The 21634-nt window shown below is 33.2% G+C and overlaps 1 protein-coding gene across 10 annotated transcripts in view; it reads left to right on the forward strand.

The window, feature by feature from the left end:
- The window catches only part of Cylc2 (cylicin 2), a 30415-nt gene that overhangs the window by 2693 nt on the left and 6088 nt on the right, over positions 1-21634 (forward strand). For 2 of the 10 annotated variants that reach the window (XM_076564206.1, XM_076564205.1), the window contains exons 2-7: positions 811-934; positions 2046-2086; positions 4284-4405; positions 5055-6873; positions 7410-7518; positions 13110-13264. In XM_076564206.1, the coding sequence (XP_076420321.1) occupies positions 5100-6155 (1056 nt within the window). In that variant the 5' untranslated portion in view covers positions 811-934; positions 2046-2086; positions 4284-4405; positions 5055-5099 and the 3' untranslated portion in view covers positions 6156-6873; positions 7410-7518; positions 13110-13264. Of the gene's footprint in view, positions 1-810; positions 935-2045; positions 2087-2231; positions 2512-4283; positions 4406-5054; positions 6874-7409; positions 7519-13109; positions 13265-21634 lie in introns of all 10 variants that reach the window. The other 8 variants (XM_076564203.1, XM_076564202.1, XM_076564200.1 and 5 more) reach the window with 7 other exon arrangements.

Below are 21634 nucleotides of genomic sequence, written 5' to 3' on the forward strand. Positions count from 1 at the left end.
TATTTACCCACTCAGCTCCCCTATGAATAGAGATATATTGACTTGCTCTTCCAAGTCTTCATGCTTCTATTGCCTTAGGGCATGGAATGGATACTAACTACAATGTTCATGGGAGTGAGCATTTTGCTTTTAGATTATGTTAGAAAAACAATCTTAAATTACTGATTTTACAGTTAACAGCATATAGTTTCTAGACATATTTTACTGAAATTTGGAAGACATTTTCTATTCTATTTTCTTCCAATAAATGAATGAAATAAAAATGGATATTATTATTTTAATTATTTATTTTACATATATGATCAAATTATGTTCATTTATTATTTTCATTTAGGATGAATGTGCTAATTGATTTTCTTTTTAACTAAATTATATTGTTGAGTATAAACCTCAGTCATAATATTATTTGGTCTGTAATTTAATTTTTTAGCAGAATATGTTGAAATTTAGCATATTGTAGATCTGTTTAGTAATGAGTGTTTTTCTGTAATACTAATTTTTAATAATAATTTGACAGTTTGGAGAATATTAATATTGACATAAAGGATCATTCAAACTATATTTTCTCCCATCTTTTTTCTTTATACTGTTTTATTATTGTTTATACAAAAATTCAAAATCTTGATTTTAAATAATTATTTTGTTAATAAGATATTAAAACTGCAGGTTCTATTTCACAAACTATTTTAATATTCCATCATTTTGAAACTTACCATTTTTCATTTAATTCTCAACTTTTTTAAAAAAAGTCTTTGTTAACATAAAATCAGAACAATCAAAATGACTGAGTTCTCCATATTCATCCACCAGAAAATTGTTCTACCATTGAGACAAAGAGTGAACATTAATTCTTAAGATATGTCATCAAAATAAGTAAAATATGGGAGCTCAAGAGGTGGTTCATTGCATGAACAGGAGTCTAACCAGCATCCAGGTAACTGCCACTAGTGCATGGATGCCTGCCTATAATCCCAGTGCCTAGAAGACACAGAGAGGATCGCCAGAGCAAGCTGGTTAGACTAGCTGAATCTGTGAGCTGAAGGATCAAGTGAGGTATCATGCTTCAATACATATTGAAGAGAATCATTAAGTATGCCCTTCTAATGTATACACACACACACACACACACACACACACACACACACACACACACACACACACATCAACACATACATGTACCTGCACATAATACAAACATGCATACATGTATACATCATATACATTTACATAGGTAACCAATAAATTCTAAACTGAGAAACTACATATTTGGGTATGTAATTAATGCTCAGATTCAGTCAGATCCATGATTGATATCTATTCATTACATAGTAGAACAATATGGGACAATAGTACTAAGGCCTATTACTGCTGGTCTTTGTTTAAAACAAATAAAAATTAGTTAAAATGTTTCTTCCTGCTAACAAAGGTTTCCCTATAATTAAAAAAAACAGATTAGAAGTTATTAATGGAAATCTGTTTACAACATAATTTGTTAATTTGTTATATTTTCATAGATTATCTACATAATGAAATTCTACATAAATACTTAGAGTGTACCCTGACAATCCTGACATATACATGCATAAATACACATATACCATTTAATGACCTAGATTTGGTTAAATTTTGAGAAGATATTGAGTATTTACTTTAGTTAAACATGGGTTAGAAAGGAGTATCTTAGCTAAAAGCCAATTCTAAGAGAATTTGTGCTATGAATTAGAAAAATAACTTGATCAGTGTTTTACAAATTAATTTTAAAAAATTCTAAAATTTAGATGTAACTAAAAGGTGGGCTTGTAAGTGTGTATATATCTCACTCCTTTACAAACACATATGTATATTCTGCTCTATCCTAGCTTAGTCTTGTTAAATTTGAATACTGTTCGCTCATCCCTATTGTCCTGTAGATGAAATTGGCTTACATAATAATAATAATAATTCAGTAATTGTCTAGTTGGTAGTGTTTTTTACATACAATAATGATCATTAGATACATGATATTTGTATAAAACAATTTAAAATTTTCTATTTTGTTTTAATAGCCTAAAAGTAACATATGGACCATACGATAATTATATTCCAGGTAAGATGGAGTTCAATATTTATTTTTGAAATGAATGATTAATTTTTTTCCTTTTTATTGAAAAGAGATTCTTTTCGCTTTTGCTGATTACAGTTTTCCTTTCCTCTGCTTCTCCTTGTTCCTCCCACCTCCTCCCCCTCATCAGGATCTACTCCTCTTTTGTCTCTCATTAGAAAAGAACGGGCTTCTAAGAAATAAATACAAGACTTAACAACATAAAATATAGTAACAAAACAAACACCATCCATCCAAGTTGGATAAGGCAAACCAACAGAAGGAATAAAGCCCAAAAGAAGGTTCAAGAATCAGAGACCCATTCATTCACACTCAGGAGTCCCATAAAACCTCTAAACTGAAAGTCATAATGTATAGCCGAGGACCTGGCTCAGACCTGCGCAGGCCTTGGAAATGCTGCTTCAGTGTCTGTGAGTTCACACGGCCTTTGGGAAGTTGATTTAGATGTACTTGATCTCTTGGTGTCCTCAATTCCTTCTGACTCATACTTTTCCCACTAATCTCCTATGGGTTTCATGAGTCCTGAGGAGAGGAATTTGATACAGACATCCCATTTTAGAGCTGTGTTTTCATAGGATCTCCCTTTCTCTACCTAATGTCTGTCTATGGCTCTTTGTATTTGTTCCCTTCTGCTGTAGGAGGAAGCTTCTCTGATGATGGGTGAAGAAGACACTGATCCATGAGTATAGCAGAATATCATTAGTAGTCATTTTATCACTGCTTTTTTTTTTCCTTTAAGAACAGTAGTATTTGGTTTTACCCTAGATCTTTGGGCTGTCTAGTCTCTGGTTCTTGGTCACCAAGCAGTGTTGGGTAAGGATTCCATCTTGTGGACTGGGCCTTAAGTCAAATCAGACATTGGTTGGTTACTCCTACTAGCTTTTCCTGATTAATTTTAGACACGTGTTTATTATCTTCAGTTTAAAGTCATAAAAACTGCTATGGCTGTATTGCCAAAGAACTTTTCTCATGGGAACAGAGAACACATTTTACATAGGTATATGTTGTATAAGTATGATTTTAAATCTTCTGGAATGCTTTTATTTTAGAAATAATATAACATAGTGGTCTTGAATATGAAAAACAATGAAGAAACTGAATAAATACTTTTTTTTTTTTTTTTGGTTTTTCAAGACAGGGTTTCTCTGCATAGCTTTGCGCCTTTCCTGGAGCTCACTTGGTAGCCCAGGCTGGCCTCGAACTCACAGAGATCCGCCTGGCTCTGCCTCCCGAGTGCTGGGATTAAAGGCGTGCGCCACCACCGCCCGGCTGAATAAATACTTTTAATCAAGAACCTTTTACTGGATTCCTGATTGTTTATATTTAGCTAGTGTCAATACTAGACAAGAAAAATCTGTTTAATATTGAATAACTTTTAATACCAGCTTGTTTTCTCTCTTCAATTAAACTTCAATATAACTTTCATTCTGTACATTTGAACATTGATCTTAATGTTGTCCCTTGGAAAGTAGGAAGTTGTTTCTCTAAAATTTGCAATATTTCATATGCACTAATATAGTGATGGTATTTCTCATTAACCTCAGTTGTAACTGGAACAGCCATAATCATTTCTATTGCTATTTCTAGTAATATTACTCTCTTAGTCCCATTTTGTATTTGTTTATCATTTTCCTTTATTAAACCAATCTTCCATAACAGCCTATCTCTATAGTATATTACATGTCCTCTTATAGTTGAGAAACTGAATATTAACTGATAGGATTTTAAAGCTTAGTATGTAAATTCAAGCACATATTTTCTGCATATTTTATGTTAAGCAGTGTGCTAAGTTCTTTGGTAACTATAGAACCACATTATCTTTCTGTTCTGAGCAGAATTATATTTTAAAAAACATATGGAAAAAAATCTGAACTGGAAGACACAGAAATACTGAAAAAGGAGCAGTGATACTCTTTTTCCTCCTTTATGTTATAGACAGCACTGATTGCACTATGACTACTTTATATAGCTGCCAGTCAAAATATTTATTTCTAAAATTGGTCAGTGTAGAAAATCAAAGTTTCCCATTTAGATCACCAAAAAATTCAAACTATCAAATAAATGAAGCTGTAATTTACCTCATTTATTCATTTATTTATATGGCATATATCATACTCATGGCCTTTTCAGTTCAGACAAAATTCCCTTTATAGCTAAGCATATGTTATCTTTCTTATTTTAGTCAGTGAATTAAGCAAAAAATCATGGAATCAGCAATACTTTTCCCTGGCATTTCCCAAACCACCAAGGCCAGGAAAGAAACGGAGATCACTACCTTCCCAATTAAGCAACAATACAGCTCCTGTGAGTATATGAAAATATCATGTATATATTAATAATAACTACTTAGTAACAATGATCTTGTAAAGTAATACATTGTTAAATGTGCTGTGAGGGTAAGGACTAATGTGAGTCTTGTCATGATGGACATATTTTATATAACTGCCACCCCAATTTTAATATTGATTGTAGATTATTTTATGCTAACGCTTCATTCAATACTCCTACCTGCAATATATGGTTTACAGAGCAAAAAGATGTCAAGATACTTTAATTCACAATTAGAATGAATGGGAGTGAAAGCTTCACTAGCTATAAACTCTCACAATAGGGTCTTTTTTAGCCCCTCTTAATAATGAAGAGAGATCCTAATGTGTTATGCACCAATGGAGGTCTCTATCAAATTTTAATGTTAAATCTTAAAGAAAAATTGCAGTCCCTGTAAATTGGAAGTAGACTACAAGTAAGGACATAATTGCCCATTACTTTAAATTTTAATGAAGTTCAAATTGGAATAGACTTTAAAATCCACAATTAAGCGACAGTTTTTTTAAAAAATATTTTGAAAATATTAAAAAAAATATTTTCAGTTAAAATAAAAATATGTATGTGGTATCGTATTATTAAAGGCTATATAACATGTTTTTTCCTTATTATTATTTCCAATATTGAGGTAATCGATGAACAAAAGTTATCAATTCACAGACCACCATTGTGGATGCACCGTTCACTGATGAGAATTCCCGAGAGACCATCCGTTTATTTAGCTGCAAGGAAGGGCCTTCCACTGAAACGACCTCATTCTGGCAAGAAAGAGTCTAAAGAAGCAGCCCCACCTTCGGAAAAACCAAAGAAAGAAGAGAAAGTGAAAAAAGGTGAATCTGAATCAAAGGAGAAGACTGTGTTGAAGATAGTCAAGGAAGAAAGTCCCAAACCAGTGGCCACGAAAAGTTCTAAGGATTCCCGGAAATCAGTTTCAGACTCCGAAGGGGAAAAGGCTGCTGGGAAGAAAGAAGCCAAAAAAGATAAAAAGGAACCGAAGGATAAAAGCTCAGCTTCAGAATCTGAAGGTGAAAAGGCTGCTGGGAAGAAAGAAGCCAAAAAAGATAAAAAGGAACCAAAGGATAAAAGCTCAGCTTCAGAATCTGAAGGTGAAAAGGCTGCTGGGAAGAAAGAAGCCAAAAAAGATAAAAAGGCATCAAAGGATAAAGGTATAGCCTCGGAATCCGAAGGTGAAAAGGCTGCTGGGAAGAAAGAAGCCAAAAAAGATAAAAAGGAACCAAAGGATAAAAGCTCAGCTTCAGAATCCGAAGGTGAAAAGGCTGCTGGGAAGAAAGAAGCCAAAAAAGGAAAAAAGGCATCAAAGGATAAAGGTGTAGCCTCGGAATCTGAAGGTGAAAAGGCTGGTGGGAAAAAAGAGGCCAAAAAAGGTAAAAAGGAAGCGAAGGATTCAAAAGGTACACCTGCAGATTCAGAACCTGACAAGGCTGCTGAAAAGAAAGTAAGCAAAGTTGCTACAAAGTCTTCAAAGAATAAAGATGCTGCAGATTCTGACACTGATAAAGGAGTTTCAAAGAAAGAGAGCAAGAAAGACTTGGCCAAGAAGAAGGAAGGTAAAAAGGAGAAGAAGGCAGAGGGAGACTCAAAGGAGGATGCTAAGAAAGACAAGAAGAAAGACAAGAAGGACAAGAAAGGCAAGAAAGACTCTGCAGGTGATTCCTCTGAATCAAAGAAGGATGAAAAGAAGGCAAAGAAAGAGAAGAAGGCAAAGTAGGTCTTGGATTAGAACTCAAACTGAAGAAAGAACTCCAAAGTATATTCAGTGAACCCACTTCAGTAGTCTTAAAATGAGCTCATGAGATAAGTAGTGTGCAGCAAATTAATCAAATAATTTTTAAAGAGAACAAAAAACACAAGGTGAAATGAAAATATAGTTGTGGCATTAAAAATAAAATATCAAAAAATACATAGGATTCATTGAACGATGTGGAAGATGCCTCTTCTAAAATTGTAGCTATGGAGTTTTAGAAGTAAAATCACTAGAGAGAACAAAGAATATGCAAATAAGAATAATGCAGAAAATAATGATAGGGAAACATACAAAAAATACCAATGTTCAGCAAGGACTCTGAAAATAAAATAAAAAAAAATAAAAAAAGGAAACTCCAAGAAGGCTTGATACTTCTCTAGATTTGATTATATGAAGCTGAGCTTGTACACTTAAAGGAGCCCAATGGCCAAGAGAATCAAAGCAATGATAGAAAATAGAATTTGAATTGAATTTTCCAAGATGGCTTTAGGAAGAAAACACAGAGAAGGAAGTGAGGGAAAGGAGTAAGGAAGACAGGAAGAGAAAGTTGTAAGAAAAGATAAGAGGAAAAAAGGACCATCATTATAGGGAGAAGAGAAAGAAAACCTTGAGTTTTAAAGGCCATCTGAGTTTAAAGTGACCACAAGATTGAGACACTTATAATCCCTGATGAACATTCTTGGTAAGTTAGTTTTGTCTTATTTTAATCCAAATTGAATTACAAATAATTTAACTAACTGCTAAGTTAAAGTTGATGCTTTATGTTCTTATACTCTGTAACTTTTATTTTAAATTTTTGTTTTATATTTAAATCTTAAAATTATAAGAAATACATGGCTATCATCAAACAAATGGATTATTTTTAAATAACCATGAAAAGGTTAGGTGAAATGGAAATGTTTGTGGTATTGGAGAGATTGTGACTTTTTTTTAAAGTTACAATCACATTTTCTAATAGAAGAAATAGTAACACCTCTCCTTTGAAAGCTGCAAAAAGGTCATCAAAACTCTCTATGTAGTCAAATTCAGCAGCTAGGTAACTTTGTCTTAATGCCTTTACTTTTTGCCTTTACTTCTCCACTCACATCATTTCTGTTACTACATCTACTCTTGTAGCTTTATAAATCAGTTAATCCTATATTTTAATCCAATACTGCCTTCATTCATTTCCAAAGTCATAAATGAAAATGTTTAAGACAGCCTATTGATTGTTGCCAGGCATCTTCAAACCAAAAGGACCACAAACGAAACTTGATATCCCCACCAGAGACTATTGCTTCCCAAATCTTGATGCTACAATCCTAAGCTAGGGCCTCTCCTGAAGCTGGTAAGTCAGTCCTTGTTTCCTTCATTCTAAGTCCTACACTATCACCAGAATATTTAAATTTGTCAGTTCTACATCTACAGTTCTGATGTTTTCACATTCGCAGTTCAATCAGGCATTATATTTTACTTGAAGACCTCAAAGTCTTCTAAACACAGTTAAAGTCCTTCAGTTTGTCTCTCAATAGCACTCCACATCCCATTCTCCAGGCAGAAATTATCTGTATCCATTACTTTCTTGTTACTGTGAGAAAACATTTTACAAAGCAACGGGAAAAGTGTTCATTTTGTCCCATGGTTTAAAAGCACAGTTCATCATGACTGGCAGAGGTGTGAAGTGGCTGATGTCACTGAGTCTGTAGTGAGAAAGCAGACAAGGAAAAGAAGTTGGGCTGGGCTATGGAAATTCAAGTTACTTGTCCTGATTACCCACTTCCTTCAATAATACTTCAAGGTTATATGTACAGCCTTCAAATTTTGACTACCAGCTGAGGATTCAGTGTATAAGCCTATGAGAGAAATCCCATAATCAAACCACACCACCACCATATTTCTATATTGACCCAAGGCTTGCCATCTTTAAATGTTACATTTTGCAGAAACTTTTCCTCTAATTTTTAATTTAATTCCTTTAATTTGATCTGCTCAGGAACAATTTCGATGTCTTCATGTGGCACCATTATTGCTTTTCTCCTTCATGCATTTGGAACATTGCTTTAGTTCTATATTTCACAATACCTCATCTTGTGACAGAAGCTTACACACTTACTCTATATCCAGAAGGCAGTTCACTAGACCTTCCTGTTGTCAATGCCTTCCTTCCAAATTGTCTTTCTCCGTTCATTTTAATGGATTAATTCGGTGAGTTTTATGTTGACAGCAAAAGTTAGCAGGAAGTACAAATATTTCTTGGAGCCTTCCAGCCAGTTGGACATGGATTGATTCCCATATTTCCAGCATCTCCCTTCAGAATGGTATTTTTGTTAAAATTCACGAAGCCTCACTAAGAGATCATTGCTATCAGCATTTATAGTTTTCATTTGAACTGTCAGTATAATGTATATTCTATGTATTCTGACAAACTTGTAATGTCAGTTTCTGTGAGTATAGAGGTTGTTTTACAAACACGGTGTTCCACCCATTCATTCTTCCTTCCACCCTGTCCTTTGGCAACTGTCAATATTATCTCATTAGTTTTGGCTTTTCAGAAATGCCTTAGAGTAACAAAGATGCATCTTACAGCCTTTACAGACAGGTAAAGGCTTTCACTTAGTGACAGACCTTTATGTTTCTTCCATGTCTTTCATTCATGGCTTGATAGCATATTTCACTTTACACTGAAAAATAATAATATATCTCAACAAGAATAGATTATCTAAAAACTGCTTAACAAGGCCTTGCCTGTTTCTGAGATTTGGTAGTTCCTAATGCAGCAAATATATTTGTATACAAACTTTTCTGTGAATATTTATTTGTGCAGGTCAACATATGCCTCCATATGCATATATATACAGCAATGTGATTACATAGAGATTACCAAACTTCCAAAGTGCCTATGACATTTTGTACTAATGGCATTTTGCATCACCACATTACCTTTATTCACAGTTGTCAGTGAATTGTATTTTGTTACTTAAATCAGTATGGAGTGGCATTTCCTTGTTCCAGCTTAGATTTTCTCATCATGTATTCTGTGGAAGATTTTACATATGCCTTTTTGTGTTCAAAACTATGTGGCCTCAGCAAATAGGTTTATTGCTGATATATCTATTAAGATCTGTCTCTTTATGATCAGATTGTTCGCTTCTTTTCTGAGAGTTTAAAGAATTTTTTTATATCAGTCTTCTTTTTAATCACATATACATTTTTACAAATATTTTCCCAGTCTGTGATTTAGTTTTGTGTCCTCTTGGCACTGCCCTTTGCAAAGCCAAGTTTAACTTTAATGAACTCCACTTTATGAATTCTTATTTTCCTAGGGTCTTTGTTTTTTTATATGAACAGTCATTATAGAAGTAAAGTTATTAAAATTATTCCCATGTTCATCTACCGATTTTTTAGTTTTATGAGAGAAATTGATATATTTTAATTGATAAGTAGACATTTTATGTACATGGCACATAGCATGAAGTTTTGATATATTTATACCTAGGGACATTCTTTTATCTATTTAAATACATATGTTACCTCACATAGTTATTAGTTTTGTATGATGAGAAAACTTAAAAAATGTATATTCTCAGCAATTTTAAAGCAAAAAAAAAAAAAAGCATTGTTGTTAACACTAATAGCCCTGCTTTACAAGAGCTATCCTTAGCCCCAGTTTTTAGCAGCTGCAATGTGTGAGATAATTTAACACCAAAGAGAATTCTCTGGCTTTCAGCCACTACCACAGTACTCTCTTTTCCAGAGTTTTTAGTTTCCATTTTTGAGTGAGATTACAAAATATGTGATGGTTTGTACTTGGCTAATTTCATTTAATAATTAAATGTCTCACATTCATTGATGTTGTCCCCAAAATTCTAGAGGCCTCTATTGTCCTCAAAACTTCTAGGTCTGAAGAATATTGCATTGTTCCTTTGTCCGGTGGTCCTCTGATGCAAATTTTTATTGAGTCTGTATTTGACTTGAGAATCGTGTTACAGTGAACATGGAAGTGCAGATAGCACTTGAATAGGCTGATTTTATTTCTTTTGTACAGATATCCAGTAGAACCGCTGGGTCACATGGAAGCTCTGTCTATTTGGGGGGAAACCTCCCAAGTACTGCATAATGGCTCCACTAACTTACATCCCCCTTCAAGAGTGAACAGAGGCTCCCCTTCAACTAACTCCTGTGCAGTACTTTCTACCACTTACTGTACGTTTAAATTCCATCCGGATCAGTGTGATGTGATGTCTCATGGTCCTTTAAATTTGCATTTCTTTGGAAATTAATGATGTTGAAAACTTACACACAGGTTGCCAATTCGAATGCTTTCTGTTGACATATCTATTGAGGGTCTTGTCTCATTGTTAAACTGAATTATATGTTTTGATATTGATGAATTGTTTTAGTCTTTTATATACTTTGTAATGAAACTGTAGTCTTGAGATATTTTCTCTCAAGCCATTAGCTTATTGATTTACTCTTTTTATTTTCCTTAGTGGTACATAATATTTTTAGTATGATAACTATCCAGTTTGTCTGTTGGGCCTTTGTTGCTTAGACTTTTGTGATTGTATGTAAAAGTCTTTACCAATATCATTGTTAAAAACTTTTCCTTTACATTTTCTTATTATGATTTTGTAGTTTCAGGCTGTAAGTTTAAGTCTTTTGTTTATTTTAAGTTGATATGTATAAATGAAATGAGATAATTCTGATTCCTTTCTTGTGCATATGGATATCCAGTTTATATACCAGTTTATTTAAAAGGTGATCTTTTGTTTTTATATATCTATGGCATCAACGTGAATGATTGTTGACTGTGCAACTGTGTTGCAAACTCTGTGTTCATCATTCTGATGGGTCCTATGTTGGCTTGAATGGTAATTTCCCCTGGAAGCATCTGTATTTGAATACTTATCTCCTATTGGTGGTGCTGATTGGGAGATTTAGGAGATGTGGATTTTTTTTGGGGGGGGGGGTGGGAATTGTGCGACCAGGGGTAGGTTTTGAGGGTTTAAAGACATGAGTCAATTCTAGTCTACTCTCTCTTCTTCATATAATCTGATTTAATTTTATATATGATATGATATAAATGTCTAATTTTATTCTCTGGCCCAACAATGTGTAGTTCTCCCAATTATCATATTGAAATGATCATGTTTTTTCTATTGTACTTTTGTCAACTTTCTACAAAAGCTATGAAACAAGATTACAAGGGTTTTCTTCTGCTCCTCCAGTCTTTCCCATGGTTTCATGTGTCAATTTTTATATAAATACCATGCCATTTTAATGATTATAGCTTTGTAACAATGTATGAATTTGGGTGCTAGAGTACACATAGCTGTGATCGCTTTGCTAAAGATTCCATTATTTTGTGTTTTGTCCCTGTTTCCTGTTTGTGTTCTTATTTTAATGTGAGAGGAATTCTACTGCAGCCCAGGTGGTCTTCATACCCATCACCTTAATGACGAAGCCTGAAATGCTTGAATTACATGCAAGCACTGACATGTCTAGAATTAGTCATCATTTTGGAGTTCCTTAACAAATGTTCTGAAAACTGCACTTCTGAGCAAATACTTAGATACTTTTAAATTAGTATATCAGGTACTAGAGACATGGGCCTGAGTTTGGTTCTTAGCCCAGAAGTTTTGAAGCACAAAACTGCTTGTAATTCTGGGCCAAGGGGATCTAATACCATCTCCTTTATGCCTTGGGTAGTTGCACTCATGTGTACATACCTACACATAGACATATACACTTGCAATATTACAATAATTAATCTCTCTTATCTCACTTCTCTGAGAAGAATATAAATACTCAGAGAGAAGGGAATTCAGTGATAGAGGTTATCTGACAGCAGAACAGAAAATTTGGCCAAGACAATAAAGATCTGTTTAGACCTGCTTATCAGCATAGTACATCTGATAAGTGCTACTGAGGGAGAAATTTTAAATGTACTTATCAAATATATATATACATATATATTACATTATATTAACTCATCAAATATATGTACACACACATATATACACACACACATATATATATATACACACATATATAAGCTAAGTGTTTAACTTACCTGATTAATTATGAAGCATAGCATCTGTTGTGTTTTATCTTATAAATAAGTTAAATTATAATTTACTAATTGTAATTAGAACAAAACTGAAAACTTAATCCATAGGATATGTATGTAACATACATTTTTATATGTGTGTTCATGTGAAATCAAATACATTAGTTCTTTCTTTGACATTTTTGTAACTTTTATAGATATTTGTTAAAAAGTCATCACTCACACATCCCCTATGGCAGAGCCCTAAATTTGAAATACATATTTATATGCATTGTATTTATTATCTTTATATATGATATGATATAAATGTCTAATTTTATTCTTGCCAATATCATGATTGTGTGGCATATATATTAAATTTATAAAGAAGAATTAATTTGGAATAAAGTGTGTCTGTTTAAATGTTTTGAACATATAATCTTAGAACTTGTATATTTTTTCAAAATTAAAATTCTTATATCACATTAACATTAGTCAAATTTAATGTGATTAAGGAACGTTAGAAAATAAGATGAAGCTTAGAAAAGGAGACACATGGTTATGACAGCAGGGACAGACAGTTCTAATTTAGAAAGGAAGGTGCAGTTAAAAGCTTAACTTGTGGATTGGATTGTAGCCTAGCCTTGAAGGGCCCAGCAAGCTCTTTTCTGAAGGGAAAAAGGAGGAGTGGATCTGCAGGAGAGGGGAGATGGGGGTGGGTAGAACTGGGGGAAGCAGAAGGAGGGGAAACTGTGGTCAGGAGGCAATACATGAGAGAAGAATAATTTTTTAAAAAAATTAGCTTAATTTTTCTCTTATTAACACTGAAACTGAACTCATCCCTAACCATAAACATTAATCATGTCCCAATAATGCTCTATTGTTCAAAGAATGTGAAAAGGAAAGAAGATGCTAAAATGAAAGACATATCACCAGCTCTGCAAACAAGAAGCAAAAACAACAACCAAAATTTAAAAAGGTCATTTTAGAAGTACAACAGAACCCTGGCAATAGAGACACTGTAAAGTTCAGTTCAAAATCTATGGTATGTACTGAATTTAAACTTTGAATTATGATACTGATGTGAAACTTCTAGCTTAGATTAATGTTGATATCTTTCCTTATTTTTGTTCACTAATATGCAAATCTCACTAAACTATCCTTTTAATCTTTGTAAAATGTATATTTATTGTTGAGGAGGGTCAAAAGGTCTTTAAGCGACTATCAGCTCAGTTGTGTTGAATTGAAATTGTGGCTTAGTATTAATGCAATGGAAAGGAATTTAGTATGATGAACTTCTTTTCATGGGAATCTTGTTAGAGTTTTGTATTATGGTTGTAATTAATCCATAGGACTATTGAGAGTGAGAAATAGTCAAAGCCCTCTCCCATAAATATCTGCTTTGTATACTAGTAGAACTAGAAATAGCAGAGATATTCCTGTATCTAAATTTTTCTTCCTAGCTTTCAGAATTTAACTCCCATTTATGAGAGGAGACTGAGTTGTCCAATTTTAGGCATTTTGAATGATTAATATAATTATATTTCGTAAAAAAGAATAAATGCATGAACTATCAATTTCACCCACGCAGTCATTAAAGATTATTTGTTCATTTCACTGGGAAATACATTACACAAAGAAAGAAGAGAAATTGCTTATATAATTATCCTATTTTTAATATTTCTTATTGCTCATATTTTATGCTATGTACTACTTATTAAGTTACAAAAGGATTATAGTTGATATTAAAATATTTCTACATGATAAATTTTGTATTTAAATATGTATCATGAAGCTTATATCATTCCCTAAGAAAAATTACAAAAAAAATCACTTTTAAAAGTAGGAAAATAGTCAAATTAAAAAATTTGACCCTAACACTGATTCTTTTGCTGGCTTTTGGGACCCTGATTGTCATAGTGGGTTGCATTGACCTTCCTCAATATGAGAGGAAATGCATAGTCTTGCTGCAACCTGATATATCATGTTTGATTGATATCCATAGGAGGTCTACACTTTTCTGATTAGAACTGGAGGATGAGTGGGTTGTGGGGACGGGAGAAAGTGGGAAAGAGGGACTTGGAGGAGAGAAGAGAGGGGAAACTGTGGTTGAGATGTAAAAAAAAATAACAATACTAATAAAATCATTTTTAAAAGTAGTAAAATTACATCTTTATGTATTTAAATATATAATTATTAATATATTTAAATATATAAGATATACGCTATTAGTACTTATTTAATTTTGTTTCCAAGTGAAACTAGTAATAACTGAAAAATAGAAATACTGAAAAGACACAGAAAATGTAATAAGTAATATTTAAAATGTCAATTCAATGAATGATGAGTAGACATATCAGTATATCACTGCTCATGAGGATCACTGACAACTGTCAAGCAATGAGTACTAAGCATACTATCTATATAGGACCAACTCCTCCCAAAGCATCCTTTGCCTGAGACACTGCTGCGTTCCCGATACTTTAGAGTAGTGACATCACCAGATTCTGTAATTGCTGAACTTGAAGTGCCAGTGTGTTGTCTGTCTCTATCTTTATGTAATAATTGAACCTAGTCACATGCATTCAAGTATGATAATGGAATTTAGCTTATCTTAAAACAGAACATTAAAATCATTACAAGTTAAAATTGAGTTTGGGGCCTCCAACAATTGTCCAACTCCAGATGAAAAGAGAAATATTTTCCATTCATAATTTTACTTCCAAGTATATTTTAATGGCATGACTTTCTTCTTAAATAACTGACTTTTATTCATTTTGCTTACTTTATCCGTGTGAAGATTATGCATTTGAAGGTATTAAAACGAACTTCAGAACTTTAGGGTGTTATATCACAATAAAATACAAATGAATTTCTTCAATAAAACCCAACATTTACAATTAAGAAAAATGTATAAATATTAACAGGTTAAAATGTTTAATGATAGTAAGTGAAATCACAATCTGGAAAATATATATCTGATCTACAAATAATGCTTAGAGTTTTATATTTCTAATATTTTATAATTCTAAATAAAATATAATTTAAAGTTGAATTTAAGTCATGATTTAAAAAAATATTTACTAAGTAGCTGCAAACATGAGTTATCTTATTTAAGAAGTAATGAAAACTACAATTTATGTAGTTTTATTTGAAATATATTTGTCATTAAAACTAATTGTTCATACAGTATTTGAAAAATTGAGTGTGTTTCTATGAAACAGAGAGTTTTTGTTCTCTTTAAAATAGATGATGTTAAATTTTCTGGTATTTTCTATGAATATAGAGAATTGGGTGTGTTTTTATATTAACTCCTGAGTCTGAGAGTAGAACTGACATTAATAGAGACTTTTCTTAAGAGCAAGGATGCACATACCAAGTAAGTAATCTCTTCCTTGAAATTAAGACACGACTATATGTTTATGGCTATTAAAGTCCATGTGGTCCAATGGAATGAGACTGGTTTTACAATCTATTTAATTTTTTTGGAAACCTTGCTGGGTACTAGCGCTGTGTATGGAAAGCTGATAAGCTTTCATGACTAATAATCTTTAATATTAAGTAAAATTACACTGGGCATTTCTTCCTTCTCCCAATATTTAGGACACAGAACTCTCAGACTGGTAGTAATATAGAAAAATCCCATTAGCACACTGTTTGCTTATAAAATTATTCCTGGTGACTTGATGTAAACAATATTAAAACATAATGGGAGACATCACACCAATATCTTATTTAGGGTAAATATTATATATTCTACTAAACAATGAATAAACTACATAATAATATTCAGCTAAACAATTCTATAAGAACATAAAAATTCTATAAAATTTTATAGAAAATTCTATAAAAAATTCTATAAAAATTCGCTAAACAATTCTATAAGAACAGATTGTAAAAATGTAGATGACTGTTCATTGGTCTCAATATTTTAAAACAAATTTAAATAAATAGTTTCATTGAGAAACTGATACCATTGAAATAAAAAGTGCATCACTAACAATAATCTTCAGCTTATCAGGAAAATATCTGATTATAGTATCCCATGTGATTGATATTACCAGAGGTTACTAACTATTGAGCGCAAGCTTGACAAATAAAAGGAGAGAAATCTGTCATCTCACTTGTGCAACATAAAGGCGCCTCTCTTGGGAAGCTGGGGGCATTAACTATAAGTAAAAATGCTAAAACTTGGTTAATTCTTTGTTCTACTGAATGAATATATAACTGCTAAGAAAGTATGTACCAGACTTTTTTTTTTTTTTGGTCCCTCAGCCCACAAATCATGATATAGAGACTGATTAATAATGAAAACTTGGCCTATAGCTTGGGCTTGTCCCAAACCAATTTCTATTCATCTGTGTGCTGCCGTGTGACGCATGGCTTTTACCTCTCCTCCAGCATGTCTTGATCCCTTTAAATCTGGCTTGTGATACTGCCTTTCTTCTTCCCAGAGCTCTCTCTATCCTGAAATCCTGCTTAAAACGCCTGCCTAGCTATGACCATTTAGCTTTTATTAAACCGATCATAGTGACACATCTTCACACAGGGTAAAGGAATATTCTACAACAAAAATACAAGTCATTTTTCTGCAACATATAAAACCTACTAATGAAAACTGATCTTACACAGACATTAAGAATTTCCCAATAAGGCATTGAAAAAAATCTTTATCTACAAAATAATTGCATTAAAAACCAACAGAATGCACAAGTTAGTATTATTCTAATTATTTGGAAATCAGTAAAATTTTTTTTTTTTTGGTTTTTTTTTTTTTTTTTTGAGACAGGGTTTCTCTGTGTAGCTTTGCGCCTTTCCTGGAACTCACTTGGTAGCCCAGGCTGGCCTCGAACTCACAGAGATCCGCCTGGCTCTGCCTCCCGAGTGCTGGGATTAAAGGCGTGCGCCACCACCGCCCGGCTGGAAATCAGTAAAAATTTGTATGTGACACAAAAGATAAAGATATTTTAAGTGAAAATAAAAAGACAAATAGTAAACTTATAGAACTAAATTATAGTAGGAAATATAATTATGTACACATTTTTGAAGATGAAGACACGAGGGCCTAATAATTTTTTAAAGTTCAAATTTCTAAGCAGAGAGATGTAAATTAAAAATCTGATATCAATTCAGAAACATCAGGGTGATAATTTAAAGGTCTGACATCAGTAAGATGGTAGCAGAAGAAGACCGTTGCTGGGTAGTAAGTAATTTGGTGCAATCCTGCTGTAGTACTATTTGCAAGGTACATATCAACAATCACTAGTATACCAATGTTAGTTAAGTATGTTAGAGATGACATTTGATAGAATCATCATGAAATATATCATAGAACACTCATACTAAACTGCTGGGATAATAGAGTAGAGAAAGATCCCAATGGCCTTTAAAACAACAATAAAAAATAAAACATTAATTAAATGAAATATAATAAAAATTGAATATGAGTGAACAGTACAAACAAGAAGGCAAGATAATTCACAGACAGAGAATATGTTGACACCATATGGTAAGTTTTAAAAGATTAAGACTGTATACTTTGAAATTTTAAGATTAAGAGATTCACATAAATATGATTAAATTCTAAAGGAAAAAGAAAACAGGAAAAAATAAAAACAAAATTTAGTTGAGTCTCTTATGGGAGAAAATTCCTATGAGAAAGACAAGGAATTGTCCTCATAAAAGGAGGCCACTTGGGGGTCCATAAGTACAAACAGCTGTGAACATAGAGATATCTATTTTACTTTTAATGAAAAACTTTCAAGTCACATAATGTGTCAGGTTTTGTTGTTGTTGTTGTTATTCCACAGAAGTAAAATTGCAGTATTCAATAAGCATCTTGGGAAGTGTTTTTAAGGGTTAGGTAAAAATGTAATATTATAGTCTTCCAGAAAAAATATGCATATCTATAACAAAAGCACCTCAAAATCTTTTCTTCAAAAGAATAAAAATCTGCTGACATCAAAAGCAACATCTATTGTAACGTTAGAGGGCAATAAGTCAGCACTAACTAAAATCATCTAAACTTGTATTTAACCACAGCAGCATACTTTTGAAGTGATTTAAAATTATCATGAGATGCAAACCCTGCACTTCTGCACCAACACATACCTTCTAAGAATGAAATCTATTAGGCACATTCTTGAAAGTTGTTTATTAATCTATAAAATAAATAAATATAATGTAATAATTACTTGGAAAATCACTAAAAGGTGCAGTTAATTCTAATAGTCATTCATTAAAAATCAAAATTCATCCAACCACAAGCAGTTGTCTGGTTGATGTAACCTCCTGCACTTGTAACACAGACCAATCTTGGTTGAGTCTCCTTCTAAAAGTTCTTTAATTTTCTCTCTCACCACACAGTGAAGCAAAATCCCACATGATCTGGACATTAGCCACAAAATAACGTGTGTAGGCTCATTGGTTTTCAGTCTTAAACACCTTGTGTTTCTTGCTTGATTAGGAGCAGTTTACTTCTTATTAACAGCAAGGTGGGGATAAAAGCTTCTCAGTTGCTGTTTTTTACATAAAATATGTCATAGAATAGTCTCTGAGTTCTAATCAGAAGAAATCATCTAATAGAATTTTAAGGCTGAAAAGAGTGTATCTAGATATTTGACCTTTTGGCTAAGACTGTCCCTTTAGAGACACTGAAATCTCCAAATTGGTTGTACTTTGTCTACACTGTCAAGTAATTTTGCTTTCCTTTCTCTCATCTTGGATACTTATACATAGTTCAAGGAGCAGGATTTAATTTAGGCTTGCTATCATCTTTCATGTAGCTTCCACAGAGTGAATTAAAAATTTGTGAATTCTAGGCTGGAGAGATAACTCAGCATTTAAGAGCATTTACTATCTTACAAAGGACTTGAATTAATGCTTATAAAACCAGTTTCATGAGATATGACACCATCTTCCGGTTTCTGAGAACATCCACACACATGTACACATACCTGCACCTACAGACATGTACATACATGTATTTAAAAATAAAATATATCTTCAGTGAAAACAAGCTTTGAATTTAAAAAAAAAATCAGGGAAAAAGTATGTGGCTCCAGTTTAGTCCATAATAAGAAAAGTAATAGTTCCTTAATTAAGCAGATGCACACATGAGAATTGTGTGTGTGTACTGTAAATCTACGATGCTGAAATAGTTCATCTCCTACAGCCTAGGATGAATTTAGCTACAGCCTATATAGTGGTTCCAGATAAGGGTTCCATTTTGTAGAAGTAGCCTTAATCAAAAAATGGTTGGTTACTCTGGTATCTCTGTCCTTTTGTCTGCAAAGACTGATTTCTGGACTTAACAGCAAAGTTGCTCATATAAAGACACGATTATTTTGACAGCATGCCCAAGAACTGTACAAGATCAAACTAAACAAAATCCCAACATAGAAGGGAGAGGTAGTGATTATTTCTCACCCCTAGGTAGTCAATGGCATTTAACAGTTGCTAGGAGGGGGAGAGGAAGTTTTCTTTAAAGGCATAGTCCCTGATAATAGAACACGCTTCAGTAGATAGCAAATACAAAGGAGTATATAGACAGCAGTATTTTAACTGATGGGTTTAAAAAACTTTAGCTTGAACTGTTTAGGGGCCCCCCAGGCAGTGGAAATGTGACTCATCCCTAGTACATGACCTGGCTTTTTGGAGCCTAGCGCCTATGGTAGGACACTTTGTGCAGCCTTGGTGCAGGGAGGAGGGGCTTTGATCTGCCTCAACTGAGTGTACCAGGCTCTGCTGACTCCTCATGGGAAACCTTGCTGTGTAGGAGGTGGGAATGAGGGTGTGGTTTTGGGGAGAGGTCTGGAGGGAGGGAGGACAGGGGAATCTGTGGTTGGTATGTAAAATGAACAGAAAATGTCTTAAGAAAAAAAGAAAAAAAAACAAAATCAAAACAAACAAACAAAAAACTTAGGACAAAAAATTGGTTGGATATGTAATAGAAGTGAATCTGGAAGGAGTTAAGGGGTAAGAGTGAATATGACCAAAGTATAAAAATTGGAACACAATAAAATATGTATTAAGCTTTAATAAATAAAATAAAATACAAAAAGAAGAAAAAATCCTAAAATACTATTAATCTAAATAAATGAAAACCTCAAACCTTCAACCCAGAAATGTCAACAAATGTGTACAATACTTCCAGTATTTGGTACCTAGATACAGAGGAGAATATGAGGAACATGCCACTTATTCATGGTGAAAATGACTTCTCATTTTCTCTTTAGTTTAGACTTACTATGTACAAAGCAGTACAAAGTGATGTTAAGTTATTTTAAGAGTTAAAAAAAAAATCTTTTAAGAGGAACAACCCATAATACCCTCAAGCAAAAATGGTCCTTTTAAAAAAATAAATGTAGGTGTGTAAATTACTTCCATAAGTCACACCAAGAGGATTAGATTAAAAGAGACTTTATTTCTCTAGAAAGTAAGCAATTATTGTGAGTTCAAGGTCCTTTATAAAAACAAAAAAATTCTCAGATCAAGCTCAACACATACTAAGTGTGATGGTTGAGAGTAGATCAGACCCTGTAGTTCAAGTGTGCAAAGTCTCCTTGTAAGTATTACAGTTTGATTAATGGAAACCTAGCTTATTCCATCCATTTGCCTGCAAAAAAACATTTTCTTTATTCATTCTTCAGTGGAGGGGTATCTAGGTTGTTTCCAGGTTCTGGCTATTATGAATAATGCTGCCATACCTTGAGGCAGGGGGGGAGGAGATTGGTCCTGCTGTAACTTGATATGCCATGCTTTGTGGATTCCAAAGGGAGACCTTGAACAGCATCTGAATGGAGAGAGAAAGAATGGGGGAAATGAATGGGCGGAAGGAGGGAACAGAAGGAGAGGAGGGAGGGGAAACTGTGGTTAGTATGTAAAATGAAATAAAGAAAAATGTTGTGAATGAAAAAAAAACAAAGGAAATTAAGGTTATTTCCCAATATTATTTTTCTTCTCCTTTCTTTAATGAAATCATAGCTGTCTTACAGTTATGATTTTAACATATAAATAAATGCCTGGAAAATATTTGGTTTTGACATCATGTTTAACCAAAGTCAGTTTATTAAGATCCTAAATGAGAAAGCATAGAGCACTCAGTAATAGGTGTGGAGACCTAGGGAGTGCTTCCTGTGGTGCAGAGTCAAAAGACAGAATAGAATAAAAGTTCCAATCTTCAATATCAGCTTCTGTGCCTGTGTATATTGAAAAATACCGTGGCTGTAGCAGTTTGAGGGCCAGTCATTTTTCCTAGAGATGCCTTGGGATTTAGCCATGTAGAAGGAGCTAGTGATTACAGTGATGGAAAACCCTGAATGGGTATATAGGGGTGCTGTGAGTATTAAGGTTAAGGTGAAAATAGAATGTCTTTGCTGCCTTTTGCAATGATTTTATTCCCTACCCACTCCCC

Source organism: Peromyscus maniculatus, chromosome 2 (genome assembly GCF_049852395.1).
Source record: "Peromyscus maniculatus bairdii isolate BWxNUB_F1_BW_parent chromosome 2, HU_Pman_BW_mat_3.1, whole genome shotgun sequence".
NCBI lineage: Eukaryota > Metazoa > Chordata > Mammalia > Rodentia > Cricetidae > Peromyscus > Peromyscus maniculatus.